The 19,285-nt window shown below is 37.9% G+C and overlaps 1 protein-coding gene across 1 annotated transcript in view; it reads right to left on the reverse strand.

Annotated features, from left to right (window-relative positions):
- Nucleotides 1-3,936: 3,936 nt before the first annotated feature.
- The window catches only part of CEP152 (centrosomal protein 152kDa), a 23,336-nt gene continuing 7,987 nt past the window's right edge, over nt 3,937-19,285 (reverse strand). Inside the window, exons 11-27 of the mRNA XM_009994550.1 lie at nt 18,806-18,969; nt 18,265-18,472; nt 17,287-17,400; nt 17,043-17,173; nt 16,729-16,857; nt 16,452-16,587; nt 15,538-15,717; nt 14,773-15,042; nt 14,245-14,308; nt 13,254-13,909; nt 11,459-11,633; nt 9,902-10,081; nt 6,659-6,740; nt 6,470-6,576; nt 5,527-5,683; nt 5,162-5,265; nt 3,937-4,934 (exon numbers count right to left, since the gene is read on the reverse strand). Coding sequence (XP_009992852.1) covers nt 3,937-4,934; nt 5,162-5,265; nt 5,527-5,683; nt 6,470-6,576; nt 6,659-6,740; nt 9,902-10,081; nt 11,459-11,633; nt 13,254-13,909; nt 14,245-14,308; nt 14,773-15,042; nt 15,538-15,717; nt 16,452-16,587; nt 16,729-16,857; nt 17,043-17,173; nt 17,287-17,400; nt 18,265-18,472; nt 18,806-18,969 — 3,855 coding nt within the window. The remainder of the gene's footprint in view (nt 4,935-5,161; nt 5,266-5,526; nt 5,684-6,469; nt 6,577-6,658; nt 6,741-9,901; nt 10,082-11,458; nt 11,634-13,253; nt 13,910-14,244; nt 14,309-14,772; nt 15,043-15,537; nt 15,718-16,451; nt 16,588-16,728; nt 16,858-17,042; nt 17,174-17,286; nt 17,401-18,264; nt 18,473-18,805; nt 18,970-19,285) is intronic.

Here is a 19,285-nt window from a genome sequence, read left to right on the forward strand (position 1 = left end):
AGAATCCAAAGTTAAGCTGGGGGGAACAAAGGGGGGGGCTGGAAAAAGAAAAAAAAGAGTGGCTAAGGGCGAAGCCAGAGAAAAGAAAACTGACAAGACAACAAATATGAAAAAAAAAAGTACAAAGGGATAAACCAGTCTAGAAGAGAGAACAAGTCAAAAAAGTGTAAAAGAACAGTAAAGCCATCAAGTAGAAAGAAAAGGTAATTTAGTGGTTGAAGTACTAGTCTAGGATTTAAAAGACCTGTTTTTAATTCCTTGTTCAGGCTTCCTAACTTTCTGAACAAGTTACTTACATAAGTAGGAACTGAAGCCACAAGAGGTTAACTATTCATGCTCATAGCAGCTTGCTGTGATAGCAGACAAGGTTTCAGATGTGTGTATATGTCTACCAAAAAAATAATGTGGGAATTTAGTTTATGCAAGACCTATTCTTTTTTCATTAATAGCAACAGGTGTTACTCATTCCAGTTGAAAGATATCAGTGAAGGGATGAGGTAGAACATTAGAATCTGAGACCATTAATGTATTAATTACTCAAAGCATACATGAGTCAGACAAATCCTGTGCACTCCTGTTCTATGCATCACATCGGCATCTTATGCACTATTATCTATATAAAAGATGTTTAAGATACACATAAAATGTTAACTTTTACTACCACTTAAACACAGTATGAAAAAGTCAATCTGCAAATAACTTAAATCATATTCATACTTTAGTATGAAACAAGAGTGATGCATTTTTACAAAGACAATGTTCTAAGCATGGATGTACAGACATACTATACCTGCAAGATAAATCAGCTAAAAAAATATAAAGAAGAACAAAACAACAAGGAAAAGAGTGCCACTGCAGTCTGCTGCTTTAGGGGTGGGGTGTAGTTAAAAAAAGTCAAGCTAGTAAGTGCCAAACTGCAACATCACTAGAATAAAATCAGATCTGGCTCCTACGGCATAAATGCAATATTCAAACAATGAACCTTCTGAATCAAAAAGTCTTGAAGCAGGTAACTAAGTACTGGGGGAAAAAAAAAAAGGTAAGCTCTTTCAGCAGTATAACCTAGTGTGAAAATACACAGCAAACTTATTTTAAGAGATTCATTTAGTGGCTCTGCTACAATCTTGGCTCAACTATAAAAGTCCAACCACATGTATTGCAACACCACAGCCCCCTTTCCGACTGGTGTCGGCTGTCCAATTTCAGGAGTTGCCACCCCCTATGCTAGGCTGTTATTGCTTCATTCTTTCCTACTGACGTTAGAAGAGGGGCTGAGGAATATTTTTGACTAAGAGTTATTGATTCTTGGACTAAATATCTTCTTGCTCCTCAAGCTTTACTCACCAGGGAATGATTGCTGCTGTTTGGGTATGGATCTTTCCTCCAGGCCTCTGCAGTTGATTTTTATTAAGGAAAACTTAAAATCCAGCTCTCAGCATTTCTGGAGCTCTCTGGAGTTGTCAGTGCAACAAGACACACAATAAACATTAGGTGAGCAAGGATTTAACTGTCTACCTATATCCACATTCTTACACACATTGCAATTCTGGTTACTGAAGTTGACCAGCACCAGTAAGTGATATGACTTGACTGAAACAGCAACCAAACCTATCTGGGCACGTAATGCCCACATTGAGAGATAGCCCTCTTACTAGGTGGAAGTTTTTTTCTCCCTCCCTCTTTTGCTCCATCTGCATAACATCTTCCTGCTCTGTAAGAGTGGAAGGACACCCACAGGAGAATCTTTTCTCACACCAGGCTCCAGTTTGCTGAAGAAAACTCTCCTGGTTTCCTCACGGTAGCTGGGATCTGCTGTACCCTTGGATTTCTACGGAGCAGTCAGGAACATGGAAGATCCTCTCTCTTCAGTGTGGGACCTCAACTTCTAAGTTAAAATATGTGAAAATCATCAACTATTCAAAGCTTTAACAGGACTAGGATTAAGTACTTCATTTAGCACTGAAACCACTATGCTTTTAAACACAGATTCTTTTTTTTAAAAGCTACAGAGAAATGACAGTAAGAGTTATGCACGCAAACACCATTGAACAAGGCAACAGAAATAAAACATACTGTAACAAGTTACTCATTTTAGGAGAATTTGAAAAGCAGTTTGCACATTGGCACTAAATGTGGCATTTTGGGTAGCAACCACAGAGAAGCTCTTGAACCCACCTCAAGATTGCTTGAAACAGAATATTTGGTCCACGCCAATGAGATGTTGGGCCCTCAGCTGCTCTGTCTGAATGGTCAGAGATGTCCTACAGGGAAGCTGCATGTTTACTTTTACAGATGCATGCTTTCTTCATCTGGGGAAGGTTTTTGGACTAGTCCAAGGAATTAATTCATCTGATGGCTTAAACATTTTTACAAGTATCTCTTACTCGGGCATAAATGTGCTTCTTTTTTACCTTGTGCAATTTGGGAAAGTGTTTAAGCTAACCAAAAAAAGCCACTCATCATTGGAAAAAAGCCTCCACGTGGGGCTTTGAGGACAACCAGTAAAAACTTTCCCTTGCAGACAAGGCCATAGCTATTTCCTCAGCTAAGAGCTCGGAATTTGGCCCTTGAAGTTAACCACTGCCCATGTTTGTTCAGGCACAAGTGGTCGTTCGTGGCCTCAGTTTGCTCCCACTGATGATGACAAACCCCACCTTCGCTAAAGAGGAAGTGGGGTTGGATTTATAGGCAACGTTAAAGGCCACCAAGAAATTCAGAAGTCTCTCATTATCTCACCTGAGTCTCCCATCACAAACCAGTCCTGCATACCAAGAGCTGTAATGCAGTCTGCCTTGCCAATTGGCTTGAAATATAAACAGGCAAGATGTTTTTGTAAAGGAAGTTACATATTTTTCTTCAGATTTCTGTTGAAGCATGTACTGTTTTCCTCTTAAAACTGCAAAGATTCTTAGACTGGACTGTGTTGTTTGACTCTGGAAGAAGAAATGAGCATCCTTACAGCAGTTAAATATTGTTACATATGAAAGGCTTAAACATAGAGAATATTCAGTCATTTTTCTTCTAGGGTCACAGAATAATAGCAAGCAAAACCTTTTTGTTTACATCTTCCATATTATTGTTGATGTGAATTTCTGGCCCATAATCATACTACCAATTGCAATAAGTGTGATTTAATCACACTCTGTGCAAGCAAGCCACAAAACACTGCTTTTCCTCACAGCATCACTAGAAGTGAAATGCTACCCCAAGGAAAGCAAGAAATCCATTTCATAATTCTCCTCAAAATGCGAGCAGGCCTTTAAAAGAAAAGCTTGCCAAGCTTCAGGAGGAATATCACTACACTTTCAGTTTACATTAATAACCTATGCTGTTTAAGGAACACCTGCAAAACACAATTATTCCATTTTGTACCTTTCTTCTCCCCAGTATGAGCTATTTTTTCCTGTACCAAAGAGAAGAATACTTGAAAATTGATTTGTTATAATATTTTAATGAAAAAATTGCAAGAAGTTTTGCTTTTATTATGGGGATGCACACAGACTTAAAAGGGGTCATCAAAAAGTCAATTAAAATACTTACTTCAAACAAATCCTAAAATATCTCTTCTTGAGTTCTGAAGAAATTTCATAGGCATTTTAAAAGATTACCACAAGTTACAGTAGCTTTTACATAAAACTGCACTGCAAGCTAAGCTTAATATAAAAATAGATTCTATTAAATATATTTGTGTATAATACATTATAAACAATTATGAAAGTGTTATTACAAAAGTAAGCAAACATCTACATTAATATTTCAAGTAACTTTCTAATATTTCCTCATGTAACACAAATTGTTTAACTTTGATCATAAAATAGGCACAGAACAGGTTTTACTCAAAACTTACACTTTAATTTTAATATCAAGTTATCTTTTTTCCTTCAAATGAAGAATCACCGGTAAAGGTTCAAGGTATGAAGTGGGCTATCAAAACCACTATCTTGCTGAAGAGACTGGGGATCCTATATCATTTTCTTCTAAGCATTTGTTGCAGCATCTTCCTACATTTGAATCTGGCAATACACCAAGTTGTGTGACAGCAGATTTTGATTTGTCACAGTTGAGTAACGAAATATGCTCTAGGTTTGTTATCAGGTGGCCTCTATTGTACACTTTAGTGCTGCTTTTTGTGCCACGAATCTTGCCACTGCCATCAGTAAAGTCTCTCCAAGAAGTAACATTTTCATCTGCAGGGGAAGATGACCTGACGTGAGAGACCTCTTCACAGTATTCAGTCTGTAACTGAACATCAGTGTTGGCTTTTTGTTCAAGATACAAGAGAGGCATACCAATGTGATCCAGATCCAGGCTTCCATTCACAGAATTCCCTTCACTGCAGCTTCCTTCATCTCTTTCTGGAGTTTCTTGACAGCCAAATTCCTGAGTTCTTTTAGATCTAGTTTTCTGTTCACCACATGACAGGACACATTTACCCTCTTTCAAGACCATTTTTTTCTTGCTCTTAAGCATATGATGAGTTGGCCCAGACATGGTACAGCCATTTGTAAAGCTGGGTGCATGCATATTTTCTGATGCTACTTGAAAAGCAGATGGAAGAGCATTGTGATGTCCTATCTCACTAGCAGCACACAACAGTCCTTTGTCTACATTTACAATGGGGCCATATTTTTCTTTTCTTCTATCTTCCTTTGGATAAAACTCTGGCAGAGTATCTCTTGAAACACCATCTAGATTTTTAGAATTGCTCCCATTCTGGATATTCGAAGTCACTGTTTCATGACACATATGTAGAGTTTCATCAAACTGCTGTCTCAAGTCATGTGGTACACGTCTCTGAACAAATTTATCCTTTGTTTTTTCAGTAAGGCTTTCACCGCATGACTTGCTTTCCATATGATTTGATCTAGTCTGAGGCATTTGATCTCTTTTTGAGTACTCAGACCCAGGTAATAGATCAGAATTTGATTGCAGAGCTAGCAGAGGAGAGGAGGAAATAGATTAGAGGAAATGTTAATGCTGGCAGAAAAACCAGGTTTGTTTGTTTTAAATAGAGTTGCAAGCATTGTCAAAATAAGCAGCCTATATTCACATTCCATTAGCAAACTTATTAATAGGTAATACTTCACTTTTCATCTATATTTTCATTACTACATGCATTAAATCAGTATGACCAAAAGGAGAACTACAGAATCTAATATACCTGAGCGGGTAGATTTGCTATGGGGAACGTGTCGTAGAGGTGTTTCAAGTCCTTTAGCCATTGTAGCAAGTTTATGGGCAACATTCATTATTTTTTTTTCAGCCCTGCCAAAAATTGCAGAAAACACACACACAAAAAGTTAAAGGGTAATTCCTTTTCACTTCTGCATTTTACTTCAAGGCAATGTTGGCAAGAGTTAAATAATACTGAAAAAACAGTATTGCCAGACTTCTCAGCAATGACTCCATACCAAGCTGAGCAGACTGGGAGGACTTCAGGTCAGACACTGCTTCAAGATGGAAAAACATCAGACTAAAAGCACCTCTTTCAGAACGAACAGTAGTTTCCAAACACATTGAACTTACCCTTCATGTCTCCCATTATCAGTAAGAAGTTGTTGAAGACATGTCAAATAGTATTTGCGCATTTTCCGTGCTGTCTCTTGGCGCTCTCTTAAAACCTCCACTTTAATCATTTCAGCAGCTCGCTCCTTACTTTCACGGATATAACAAAGCATATCACCTACAAACACAGCTCATTACTACCAGTTTTCTCCCAGAAGGAGAAAAAAAAACAACAAAACAGCATCACAAACGGGACTGTCTAGCAGATGTGGAGTAAGTCAATGAGGGCCTGGATTTATTTGCCAATGTTCCACCCCAACCCTTGTGCTAAGTGTTGCCTACTGGATAAATGCCATTGAAGATCAGAGCAGGTCAATATGAAGCATCAGACAGGAACTCAGTCCAATTCTACATCTTCAGCAGCAATACCAAACACTAAGCATGGTGATTTGGGGGGGGGGAATGTTGGCTGGTAAAACACAGGTCTATAATTCTTTGACTGCAGCGCAGCTGGCGTTTGGGTACCTGTTGCACTCAGGTAAGACACAGTGCTACGCTTAACCCTCCTTCCTCAGCCAGAAGGCTGCCAATTAAGCTAGAAGGCAGGATACAGCACAAGAAAAAAGCAGACTCTCCCTCAGGACAAGGTGGATAGGTGGAGAATAGGTGGATTGTTTGCTGGAGAAACAAGATCAGTTCTCAGAGTACACTTTGGCACTTTAAAAGACATAATACAGTGCAACAAAGCAAGGATGGCATAACAAAGCTTCAACTCATCACAATTCAATTTGTTCAAGATTATGGCTACAATTCCATTTCTCACATTTACTGTACTAAGAAGGAAAAAGGTACTTCTCATGCAATGTGGCTCTCAGATTTCTGTGTGAGTTGGCTGAAGGAGGTAGAAGTGACAAAATAAACTATTTTGCTCTCCTAACTTTTTAGCAAAGACTTCAATACTTACACTTAATCTTGCTCACAGCTTTAACGTACTGGGCACGTATTTCTTCTAGCCCTTTCACAGAGTCACAGGACGTACAAGGTTTTGAGACATCTCCCTTTGACAGTGACCTGAAATGCACATCAGTCACACTGCACAAGAATAATGCTTTATAAAAAAAAAAATTAGTCTGTTTATAGATTTTTAAAATACCTTGGTGGTGTTCCCATGTCTTTCAGTTTAGTCTTCATCTCAGAGTTTTCTGCAATTAGAGCTTCTAGGACCTTTTTGTTTTCTGTTAAAAAAGTGATGAACTGTAACTCATTAAATTTCTCTAAATTGGAGTTCAACAGAAGTTGTTACATAAATTTCTGTCTCTGGTATAAGAGCTCAATGTCATAAAGTATCATCAGCAAATTATCAGGTGTTGCAATAAGAAGCCCACAGGAATCAATCACAATACACCTTAATGCAGCCTGACCATTTCATATAGTAATTAAATAAGCTTAGAAGCCTTCCTATGCCATTACTAACACTGTTAGAAAGAAAGACTGGACTTCCATGCTGAGCTCTGCTCAATGCTACTAAGAAGCCTAGAAATACTATAATGAGCCACCACAGAAAATAAGAAGACAGTGAAGCTGAAAGAGCCCAAAGCACAGGACTTGAGGCTGATGCTGAAGACTCATGATTGTGGCATACATACATAGTCATCCTGTGGGTCTGCTGAAAGTTAAAGTACCATAAAACTGATTTACTAGCTATCTAATGTAAGCAATTTATTTATTTTTTAAAGGGATACAGGTATTTACCATAACCTGAAGAATTAAGGGGTAAACTTTAATAGACCCATAAAAATCAATAGTTGATTACTAGCTTTCCTGTTTTAGGAACACAAACCAATATGAACTGAACACCTACACTGAATGCTGGGGATACATCCACTGCACCCAACCACAGAAGTTCTCATGTGAACCATGGCCCAAGGAAACTAAAAACTTGTCACCATACATCAGAGAGCATGTCTTCTTAAAGACAAGCCTTCCTTCTGGAGTACTCAAGGCTGAGCCCCAAGAAAGACACAGACATGTTTGGCTTTCTTCCTTCTCTAAGATGATGTCTGGAGAAGTAAAAAGCAAGTAGCCACGCTGGAATACAGACAGAAGCAATCCATAGCCTTCAGAGCTCCTCATTTGTGGCCTGAATCTTATTTTGAGCAGTTGAGAATTGTATCTGTGATGACCCCGGTGCCAGCAGTAGCCTCTGTTTTGGTTAATAGACTTCCTAAGATTCTTCAATCTTTCCTTCAGACTTCCAAGAAAGTTTACATGCTATATGGTTGTGGACAGAGCACAGAAATATTAAGCAAATCTGTGCAACTTGCCCACCCAGCCTTGCTCAGGTATCTGCAAGCTGGCAAAAACCTCTTACAAACATACAGCATTTTACTCATCCTCACTGAGCATAACATTTATTGGAGCAGGCAACTGAACCTTTTCAGTAAAAGAAAAAAAAATAACCCACTCCACACAACACACACACAAGCCACAGCCTTTGGCAAGTTAAACTATTTAGTCACTTGGTAAAACCTACTACCTTGCATCTGCTCTCTCCAAGCTACCATCTGCCCAACATGCTTACAGTGGCCACAGTGCCCTTTCACTGAGGCTCAAACCACTCTATAGATCTACTGATCCTCAAGATGTAGTTTGAGACCTCTCCTGAACCAGAACATTCAGCAAGTCCAATTCCTGCCATGCTCTAAGGAGCCTAAAAAAATGCCCTGAACACTACTGTGTACAGCTTCAACTGATTAAAACACTGCAGGGAGAACAATCCTTTTATTCAATCACCAACATGTTTTCATTCAGAGAAAATATTCTTTGTTCTGCTCCTTAAAACAAAGACCTCTACTGACTTCAATGCAGTTGAATAAGGGGATAGAGTTCCTCAGATACCAACTGAATGGGAACTGTGCTTCATATGCTCAAGTAGGCAAGTTCTTGAGTACAGGAACCAAGCAGCGCAGGCATTCCTCCTACAAATCCTCTCAGAAATAAAACAATGCTAAAGAAATTCTTGTTGCTATCAGATGAATCAATGACTTCCTCTCAGTGAAAAGCCTACACGCAAAGCCCATAAAGAGGACCCAACCACAGGTATAGCAAAGGGGTTTAATATGCCAAAGACCTTTCAAACTTGCTAATCCAGATTTTACTACTGTCAGAGACTTCTGCCAAGTTAAATAAAGCAATAAAGGACAAAGTCTATTATCCTGAAAAGATGACAGATGTACATGATGTAACAGTATCCATAGTAAATGCATGTATTGACATCAAGTCAGATAATATTTCAATTGCTTAAACTGATGGCTCAAGTGTCAGGGAGGTTTTACCACCAGGCACTATCAGCCTGCCACAGAAAGTGATACAGATATTAAGAAAGCAAAAAATAAGATGTTGGACAGCAAAGAGTGGACACTTACAGCAAAATACTACCCCAGTAGAAGTGGGGTGTGTATTAAACGAGAGTACTGGATAATACCACTAATTAATCAGGAGCTATCTCCTACAATAGAGTAATCTCAAACAAATTACTTTGCACCATCTTTTTCCATCAGAAATAGCTTCAGAAAAGCATTATTTCCATACCACAGGCATAAGCCTTCCTTTCAGTAACTCTTTCCAAATCAGAGTGGATATTTCATATCCATCACTGGTAGAGGCAGTTGTCACACAGGAAAGATAAATAGGGACTTCTGTCCTATCTGTTCTGTATTTCTCATTTCAAAGTGACAAAGAACATCTTGATTTAAAAAGCCAGGAGACGAAACAAAACCTACTTAAACCTACTTTAAAGTTTACCAAAATAAATAAAGAAAATAAACAAAACTATAGCTTCAAACTATTGTTATCTGCAGGAAGGTACCAGAGAACTGTGGTCAATGACTTACTACTAATGTTACCAAGAGGAACAAAGTAACATTTGGGGCCTCTCCACTCTTTATGCTCTCACTATGGGAAGCTACGTGCATAGTAGCAGTAGAGCCCCAAAGAAGACAGCTAAAGACCTCCCTGACTCATTAATTTCTAAGGACACATGTATGTGCACACATGTGCATTAACTATATAACCTTCATGGGCAATGAGACCCACATATTCAAAAGATTATCTGCCACATGCCCAGTTTTCCTCTCTTCTTTTCCTGATACACACAAAGGAGTACTAAAGCAATAAGCAACACTTAAAATCAAGAGGGTGGGGGTATTTCTTGGGGGCGTGGGAGAAGAGAGGTAAGTTTGTGGGTTTTAATTGTTGGGGGGTTATTTGTTTTTTCAGTGTGCACACACCCATTCCACCCACTGAAAATAAAATGCTAAATGATGCAGCATATGACTCATACAGCCAGCAAAGCTAAGCCATTCAAAGTTATCTTTTGGTGACTAACAATCCTAACCTTGCGTTTCCTCTGACTTAGCTTTATGTTCTTTCACAACAAGCTGAAGATGTTTGTGGGCTATCTCCAGCTTGTCTTTCAAGTCCTGGCACACAGTCTCTCTTTTCTCAAGCTCCTGGCAGCAGTGTTCACAGCAAAAAACTTTCCGAGACCCAACGTTCCTTTTTGTACATTTCTGACCTGAAACAGTAATTGCTAGAAGTTATATAACAACCATGGGACCAAAACAAAGAAAGACCAAACTTCCTATTTCCAGTGGTCTACTTAGTCCTTCTCTTGGTGGAAAAGCATGTAACAACACATCAGTCCAATCCAAAAAAATCACAAGAGGCTGGAACACCGTTATAGAAGCTGCAGCAGTATCTATCAAGTTGTTGAGCCCTGACAGGCTCAACACATTCCCATCAATGATGATCTGAATCTTCAGTCAGCATTATGAGGCTTGCAGGGCCAAGCAGGGTCTCTTTTGAGTCAGCTGAAGGAGATTGTCCCAGCTGGGAAGCCTCACATGCAGTTGAGTCTAGTTAAGAAATTCACAAAGACTGGGCTACTTCCAGGAGAGCAACTGCTGCTCTCTATAGCCAGGACAGGGAGCTCTAGAGACAGAAGAGCTGCACTGCTGGTATTGTTCTGTGTTTTATAGATGGTTTGTTATTTTGGTGTTGAATGAATTCAAGCCACACTATAGGCATAAAGCCAAAGAATCTCTTGGTTTTTCTTGCTTTATGTTTTTCGGTTGCGTAAGAGCTCAAACTAAACAGAAAGCCCCAGAGAGATTTCTGTGCCTCCCACGAAGCTTCTCCCCAGCTATGCTGTCTGCAGCTTTGCCATAATACATGTGACAGCTTTGGGAAGAGCTACAATCCTAAAGTAGATATAGGGGAGAAAGATGGCGGGGGGGGAAGGGAAACATCACCCAGGGGGATTCACAGCTTTTCAAGTGTATTTCTTGGTCAAAAGAAAAAACAGGAAAAACTACCATGCCAATTAAAGTATAATTCCTGACACAGCAATATATTTTACATGAATGCAGAATTCCTTGTCTTGTCTAATGTCAAGAGCAAGTAGTGTAATTCAGTCTTTCAAGCTCTGATGTACATTTACACCACACCCTGCTCATGATGATCATCACTGGCTTGCTTATGAGCTGTTAAACACCAAAGGTATTTGTGCTCATGTCCACAACCTTCAAAGAGCATTTGCAGCTGCAGCAGATATGGCAGCTACTTCTTTACACCCAAAGAATGGCTTAAAAAAAAAAGCAGAAAGCTACTAGCATGTAATAAAATCAAACCTCAAAGCCTAGCATTAAATCAGTAAGCTGGAGACCAGGAACCATTTGTTGCATAGTTTGTGACTTCAATATAATACAAGATAATGCAACGTTAAACAACCTTAAGAGTCAGAAGAAGTACATCTTCCTCTGTCACCCAAATATTCACTAATTAGCTAACCTTGCATTAGAGTAATCAACAAGACATTGACTGTTATAGACTGTTACTAAACAAGTTTAATTTGATGACACATACTTTGCCAGATTAAAAACAAACCAAATACCTTTGCCTGTTCCAGTTTCCTGCAAGGGTTGCTGTCGTCTTAGCCTCCTCTGTGCTTCTGCTTGGTGTCCAACACTGCACACAGAAGGTCCTGCCATGGCCTCAGTTTCTCCTTCACCATGTTGCAGGCAACAGTGTGCTTCTTTGTTTACATTACTCAGCAGCTCTTCATATTTCTGCAATTGAAAAACACTTCCTGAAAACCCACCATATAGCAAAAAAGAAAATATTCCACACTATCTAAGTAGATTAGTATGTTATGCATGAAAACAAGCAAACCTGACCACCAAGTATCTTTAGTAATCATAATACCAATGTTTCAAACCTGAAAGAAAACTGTATATTGCAGCTCAAATCAGGAGGAAAATGTATATTCAGCATATAGAAGTTTTACTGGGTAACTTGAGTATTATTTTGGAAGTGCCAGAAGCCCTTAACGTCACAGAACCAGACAGTGTCTTTGAACTAAGTTGAAGTTAACTTGTTTTTTAAAAGGCATATCCAGCAGAGAAAAGGGTTGTACACATTTAGACTTTCTGCACAAGTATGTGTAGTAGAGGGACAGGAATATAATCTAGAAAAATTTAACTTCTTTGTTTATTGTTATTACGGTAGCATAAGAGAAGACATTAAGAAACTACAAAGACTGCACTGGATAAGGTGCTTCAAACCCAACCAGCGTTTAGGAGTTCAAAGTAATATTAATAACAGTTTACCAAGAAACATTTGTATCTATTACACAAGATGCATCAGGCATAGGAAAAACAACCTTCTGATTCTCTTTACTATTGTGGAAATAACTCTCAAAAAAAACCCCAAACAACCAACTTTAAAGGACCACTTTCTGAACAGAAACATTATCACCACTAAACAACTGAGTAATACAGTGACTATATAGTCACTGAGTAATATAGAGATATCACTTCATACTCATGTCCCCCTGTCCTGCTTTTTCTTGAAAAAGAAGACAGTTTCTTTCTCTGTCCTATTCTTGGATAATTCCCCAGCTGCTAAATGCTGGGTGGCAATGGCATTTCCAGTAGGATGCTCCCCATAATCAAAAGCTTACTATAAGCATAAGTATTGCAAAAAGAGGAATCTGCCAAAACAACAGAAACAGAAGCTTTTGGATAGAATTCTACTTAGCCCCAAACTCCTCTAGGAGACAGTAGGATGTCTTTCTTCATTTAGGCATACACATTGAAAAGGATTTCCTAGAGCCACAATAAAGTTAAGCAAGACTGTTATTCCCAAGAGAGATCAGTTTGTCAGCTATTCAGTTCTACTACAGATAATTTGTAAAAAGGATTTGCTGTTTTAATTTTTATTTGTATCAGAAGGAGGTGGAGGGAGTCACACGATCCAAAAATCAGCATCTGATCACCATAGAAACCGCTAAATTTCTCAAAAAAAATGTACCTATGCAAAGATCTAAGACGGGCCTTAATGACAGAACCCACCTAAGAGGACACAAGGAGCCTTCAACTGGCTCCCAGACAAGATGGTGGATTCAACTCCTTAATTAATGAATCTTGGCATTAAAGAGTGGCACTCCTAACCTGGCTTTTCCTACTATGAAGATTTAAGGTGGCAAAGCTACACCCATCCTTTCCCTTTGCACTTGCTAATAGTAGCTTTAGCCATCTTTTACAGTTTTAAAGGACTATTGTTATCAATGAACTCAGATGGTGGATTCTTAGAATTACAGAGATATTTTCCACTGGGAGATAACAGGTATGAGTTTCACTTCTCAAATCCCTTTTCTGGTTGGCACTTATAATTTACACAAATATTACCTTCTTCCATTGTTGTTCCTCCTTTTCCAGAATTGTGTTAACTGTGGTTCTATAGGCCTTCTGTAAGCAAGTCTTCAGTTTGTCTTTACATGAATGGCTTAATTGAACATGAGTATCAAAACACTTCTCCTTACAAGAATGCTTACTATCTGTGCACTTGAGTAATTCTTCATGGATTTCACTCAACAGATATTCAAGCTCAGCCAGAGTCTTCTCCTCATACTGATTAATTTCATCCTGCAGTCTCTTTTTTTCCTGAGCCTCCCATTCTTGCTGCTTTTGGTGTAGTAACATCTTAAATTCTGCCTCTTTCTGTATGCAGATCTCATTCTTCTGCTTTGCAAGATCCTCCTTTGCTGTTGCAAGTACCTCTTTAATTCTGTTTCTATGATCATCTAGAAACGAGCGGTAATCTCTCTCGTTTTGCTCTTGTATCTGCAAGATTTCCTCCTGCTTTTCTTTGTTCCACTGAACACGGGCTTTTGCTAGTTCTGCTTTGACAGCTGCAGGGATTTCTTCTTCTTTTAGCTCCAACTCTTTCTTGAGAGAAATCACCTTTTCTTCAAGTTCTTTCATTCTTGGGCCAGATTTCTCCGTATTCTCATGTTCTTTCTTCCATTTCTCTTCAGCAGCTGAGAGAACCAGGGCTAACTGGTGAATATATAACACAGTCATTATAAATATATACATAGATGTATAAAAACTTAACTCTGGGTCATTATCAATGTATAGGAGATTATTTCAAAATTATTTAATAAATACATAATCTTTTATAGACAAAAAAACTGATCTGAACCAGACTACACTAGAAACATATTTCCTTAATGATTCTCCAACTATATCTGCATTCATTCCTCATTAACATATGGGACTTAGAAGACTAAACTGTTTATCAACACACATATACAAGTATTTTAGGCTACCTGCTTTGCTGCAGACACTTGGTGTTCTTTTTCCCATTTTTCTTGTTCTAGCTTTAGATTTATTTTGTACTCTTTGAGATCTGTTAATTCTTGCAGCCACCTGGCACGAGCTTGGGTTAAAGCTGCATCTACCTATAGGCAGATTAAAAAAAATCTACTTCAGTCACCACGAATGCATCCATTTTTATACTTTCATGCAGCAGTGAAAGTACAGACTTCAGTTTGGATGGCCTATATTCATAGAAATCAAAAGAATCAGACCAGCAGCATCTGCTGCACTTCCTGATGCACAAATGATTAATATTCTATTTCTTTTTCTTTCAAAAAATTATATAAACTCTAAGTAAGTTTTGCACAATGCTGTTCCAAACTCCTGCAAAACTTGTCCAACTGTATGAAAAAACAGCTAGAACAAAAAAGCTTCATGTTACAGTTTCTTCAGAACTTTTTTTTTTTTTAATATATGTTTCTAATACAGCAAATATCACCTGCTGAGCTTAAGATAAAGCTTCTCAAAGAGAACATCTCTTTCTAGGTGACTTAGCTGCACGTGGCAGTTTTACAGGCACCAGGCAGAGAACACATTTATTTGTTACCTGACTGGCAAGATTTTTATGGTATTTATTTTCCAGTTCTATTTCAAATTCTTTTAAAGCCTCTTGTGAGGCCATATTTTCTTTCAGAGCCTTCTGGATCTGCACCTTCTGGTCTTCAATCCCTTTTAACTCTTCAGTTGAAGCTCCATCCACAACTGTTACTTGGTCAGTTTGGCTGCTGCAGTCTCTACATTCAACTACAGTTCTTCTCATTTCTTCCAGCCTACTTTGCCATTCTCTTTCTATTTTTGCAAAGACTTGCTCTTTATTCTAAGGAAAAAAATATTTTTTAAGAAAATGTCCAAATAACCAGAATTTCACTGGTATTTAACCAACAAAACTCTGCTTACACTAATAATCTTCCCTAACAGGATAAGAACGAAACCATTCTCAGGGAACAGAGTTTGGTAAAAAATGACTTGGTTTTTCTTCCTCATCACAGCTTCCCTCTCTGGGATACAAGGACTTCTACATGGTAACTGAATGAAATGATCAGGGATGAGGGCAGAAAACTCCAGCATATGACCAGCTGTGACATTCATGACATTCTGCATGTTACTTTGCAAGGTTTAGGGTTTTTTCTTCCAAAATCTTAAGCATATGTAATATCAACTGACTTTCTCTGATACTCCTAAAGTTATAGATCCTTAAGCCACTTCAAAAGGCAGAATAACAGTCTAATAAGTCTACCTACACGCAAGTTCTCCTTCTGAAAATAAACAAAACAACAACAAAAACTGAAACCCCTTGGTTTAAGTTCCACACCTCTTTTTCTTCCATCTCCCAGTGAACTTTGGCTAATGCAAGTTCCTCTTCAACCTGCTGTTCTTTTTCTTCCAGCCACTGCTTCTTTGCTGTTATCAGAGAACCATGGTGTTTCTCTTCAAGCTCAGTCCTCAGAAGGCTAAGAGCATCTTCTTTTTCTTTTAGTAGCTCTTTCTTGAGCTAGGCAAAAATAGAAAACAAATTTGAAGTATTCTGCAAGGCATAGCAAACTGCTGTGAGACAAGAGTTTGTGAGAGAAATTAATAACTCTTGAGAGCCTGTGCACTGATCTTAGTGATGACACCTGGAGAAGAGAGTCAGCTCTCAAAAGGTGTTTTAAGGCAGGATATCAGAGGTTATTACAGGCTATTACTCTAAATTAAGTTTTCTTATCAAGGATTTTTATTCCCAGCATATTTTGAACTGCACCTTTTACTGTACTTGCTTAGCAAGACAGTTGACCTACTTCAGTCATTTCACACTGCTGTCTTCAGAAGAGCAAAGTTTTTAATCAATATAGCAGTGTGAATTAATTGCTACTTAAACTCACAGTATTTTCAGATTAATTTTATATAGGGAAAACAATACTTGTGCTGTCATTCTGTTTTCTGAAAAATGCCTCATGAATATAAAACCTCTCACTGCTGACTGAGCAGTCCTCAAGATTCAAAGTTATGCAAGTTGACTACAGGACAATGAACAGCTATTGGAAAAAGTTACTTCTACAATATTTTGAACACCAGGACACCACAGCAGGTTAACTTAACAACCAATAGGCCACTTGTATTAACTTTCTGGTACAGCTGCATCTTTTCCAAGTATCTTCAAACAACTACAAAGTTAAATACACTTATGAATACTACATCTTAAAAACAGTCTGAAACTATATGGCTTATAGCTATTTCCATTAGTACCTTCTCTTCCTTCAGTTGCTGATCTTGCTCAAATTTCTGCCTTAAAGTAGCTTCTAAGGTGTCTTTCTCCCTACAGACTCCAATGTAACATTCCTTCACGGCAGTCATCTCCTTGTTCAGCTCCTCTGTGTCAGCCCTTGACAGGACAGATTATTTATTATCAATTAGTTTTTACACTCACAGGACAGCCTGTTTTGAAAAGAGGGTAACAAGCACAGAAGGCCAGACAGGAAATATTAAAGTTTCAGTAAAAATAGAAAAACATGGCAATTCTTACTTTAATCTCGAGATTGTTTCTTCGTACGTTTGAACAAGCTGCTGTTTTTCTGCAGCATACTTCTCCATCAGGTCCTTCTGAAAATGGGCTTTTGTATCCTCATGATGTTGCTGATAAGTCCTTTCATACCTACAATTTCAAGAAATGAAAAAATTACCTAGGTTCCACCCTGCTTTTAAACTGTGTTCAACTTGTCCTTAAGTAAGAAAACAGCTTTCTAATGCTGACAACCCCTTGTACCAGACAGCTGACACAAGATCATACATGCAGCCTACAAGTTCACATATGGAACTAAACAGATTTAACAGACTTACCTGTCAATAGCTTCTTGTTTATCCTGATCAAAATCCTGAACCATCTTTCTCATTTGACAACAGAGATCTTGATTTAAACTTGTCAGTTTTTCCTCATTTTCCTTCAGTTGTTCGATGGTCAAAGTGTGGTTCTGGACAAACAAGGATCAAATAATTAGGTGGGTTGTAAAGAAGCATTTCTAATAGCAGGTTTTAGCATAGGGATTTATTTTTTTTGTAGGGATAAGCAGCATCTCTGTCTCACCTCAACATCTCTCAATAAAGTTTCATTAGCCTTTCTGAGTCTCAGAACTTCTTTTTTAAGATTATCAGAAACTGAAGGACTGGCCAGCAAAGTATCATTCAGATTTGTGACAGGCTAAAAATAAATAAAATTTAGAGAACTTTCAGGATATGTGATTCAGAGGTTGATGCTTTAAAAAAAAAAAAAAAAAAAGTTAAAGTTGTCAAATAAAAATTTTGCTTAGAGAAAACTTAAACCCAAAGGAAATTATTGCAGTGCAAGATGTAACAGTATCACTGTTATTCCAGATTAATTCCTGGAACTCATGGCATCATGAAAGTTTAAAGCAGCACACACTTGATACTGTGTTTGCAAGCTGAAAGACTACTGTCATTCAACAGAGAGCACACTTCTCAAGCTTATTATATTCTTATCCCACATCCAGATCACAATGTATAGATTACAAGAGCAGATGCTACTAGTCTGATCAATTTATAGAGGACAGTTAATAATGGGGTGAAGAGAGAAGTAATATCGAAGAGATTTATTGTTAGTCAAATTACATAGTGAAGGCCTTCTAAAGGCAGTCTGTTTAATGTTCCATTTGTCTAACCTAATGATACTATCAGCTTTCTCAGAGACATTACAAGGTCTTCTTGGCTAAAGAAAATCTGCTTTTTCCAATGAAATTCAGTTGTGAAAAAAGCAGAGTGGCCATTACATGCTACTGAGGAAATAAGCCACCACATCAGAAGTCACCTAATGAGGCACATTATGCCAAGTTCTCCTACTCAGTTTCTCTTTTTCACCTATGATACAAAACAAGGTATCATCCAAATGACAACACTTCCCTTAAGATCAAAAGCAGATTTATTTAGTTGCTATCAGTACTTAGCTGTGAGTAAATTCTTTGACCCATTTTCTTAAGAGGTTTACATGTTGGTTTCATTCACTAAAATCCAGCGCATCTTTTTTTTTAAATAGTGTAAAAGAACAAACCTCTGACACTTTTGATGCTTTTTCCTCTTTCAACAACTGCTTGTATTCCTCCAGTGTCTTCTGGCAATCTTTAAGATCATTTTGTAATTGAGCAATCTGGTTTCTCTTCATTTTATTACTGCTCAATAAACGTTCCAGCTCAGCTTTTAATTCTACAGTAATTTCTTCTTTGGAGAGCTCTTTATCCAGGTCTCTTTTCTGTAATGCACTACTAGGGGAGATGTAACCAGTTCAGTATTTGAAAGACAAAAAACATTCATCTGAAAGGTAGTTGTGGCAAAGAGCAACTAATGCCACCAGAAATACAGGTGCCTAAAAGGTAATAGGAAGAAGAACAATAGAACACAGATACAAAAACCATATGCTTTCTCATCAAGTTGCAATTAACACAAAGAAAACTTGTTAATTCAGCTGTTTCCCCAGAAGACTCATTCTCTACACGATGGGACGGATTTTGAGACAATTCAATTGGTTGTTTAAAAAGACAGCTTTAGCATTAAGTAACTACAAATTTTTATTTCAATAAAAAATCACTCAATACCTGCAGAACCTTGGTTTCTTCGAGGTCATTTTCTTAATTCCTAAGTCTACATAGGAATCATCCAGATTTGTATGCAGCTCTCCACCTGTATCATTCAAAAATACTCCAAGCTTAGCAGCAGATTCATACAAAGTTATTTCTTCCTTCAGCTCCATTAATTCTTCCTTAAAAGAGACAGAAAAAAATTAAACTGAGTAGACAAGCTCCAAGCACACACGAGGCCTATGATTAAGTCTTCTAAATACAAGAAATGCATGGAGCTATTCTTTCTAAATATAGTTGTATTTAGCTGCATTTACCTGAATCATAAAGCATTAGTTTTATTTATTTATGCTATCATTTTTGATACCTCTAGCAAAGCATACGTTAAAATTACAAGTTCGGGACTATTTTCTGTTGCTCAGTATCTTCTATTGTTCTTATTACAGTTCATATACTAATTTAAGTATTAGTACTTTTGCTCTTACTTCTTTCCTGCTG

This window comes from Chaetura pelagica, unplaced genomic scaffold (assembly GCF_000747805.2).
Source record: "Chaetura pelagica isolate M959 unplaced genomic scaffold, ChaPel_1.0 scaffold222, whole genome shotgun sequence".
In the NCBI taxonomy this organism is placed as follows: Eukaryota; Metazoa; Chordata; class Aves; order Apodiformes; family Apodidae; genus Chaetura; species Chaetura pelagica.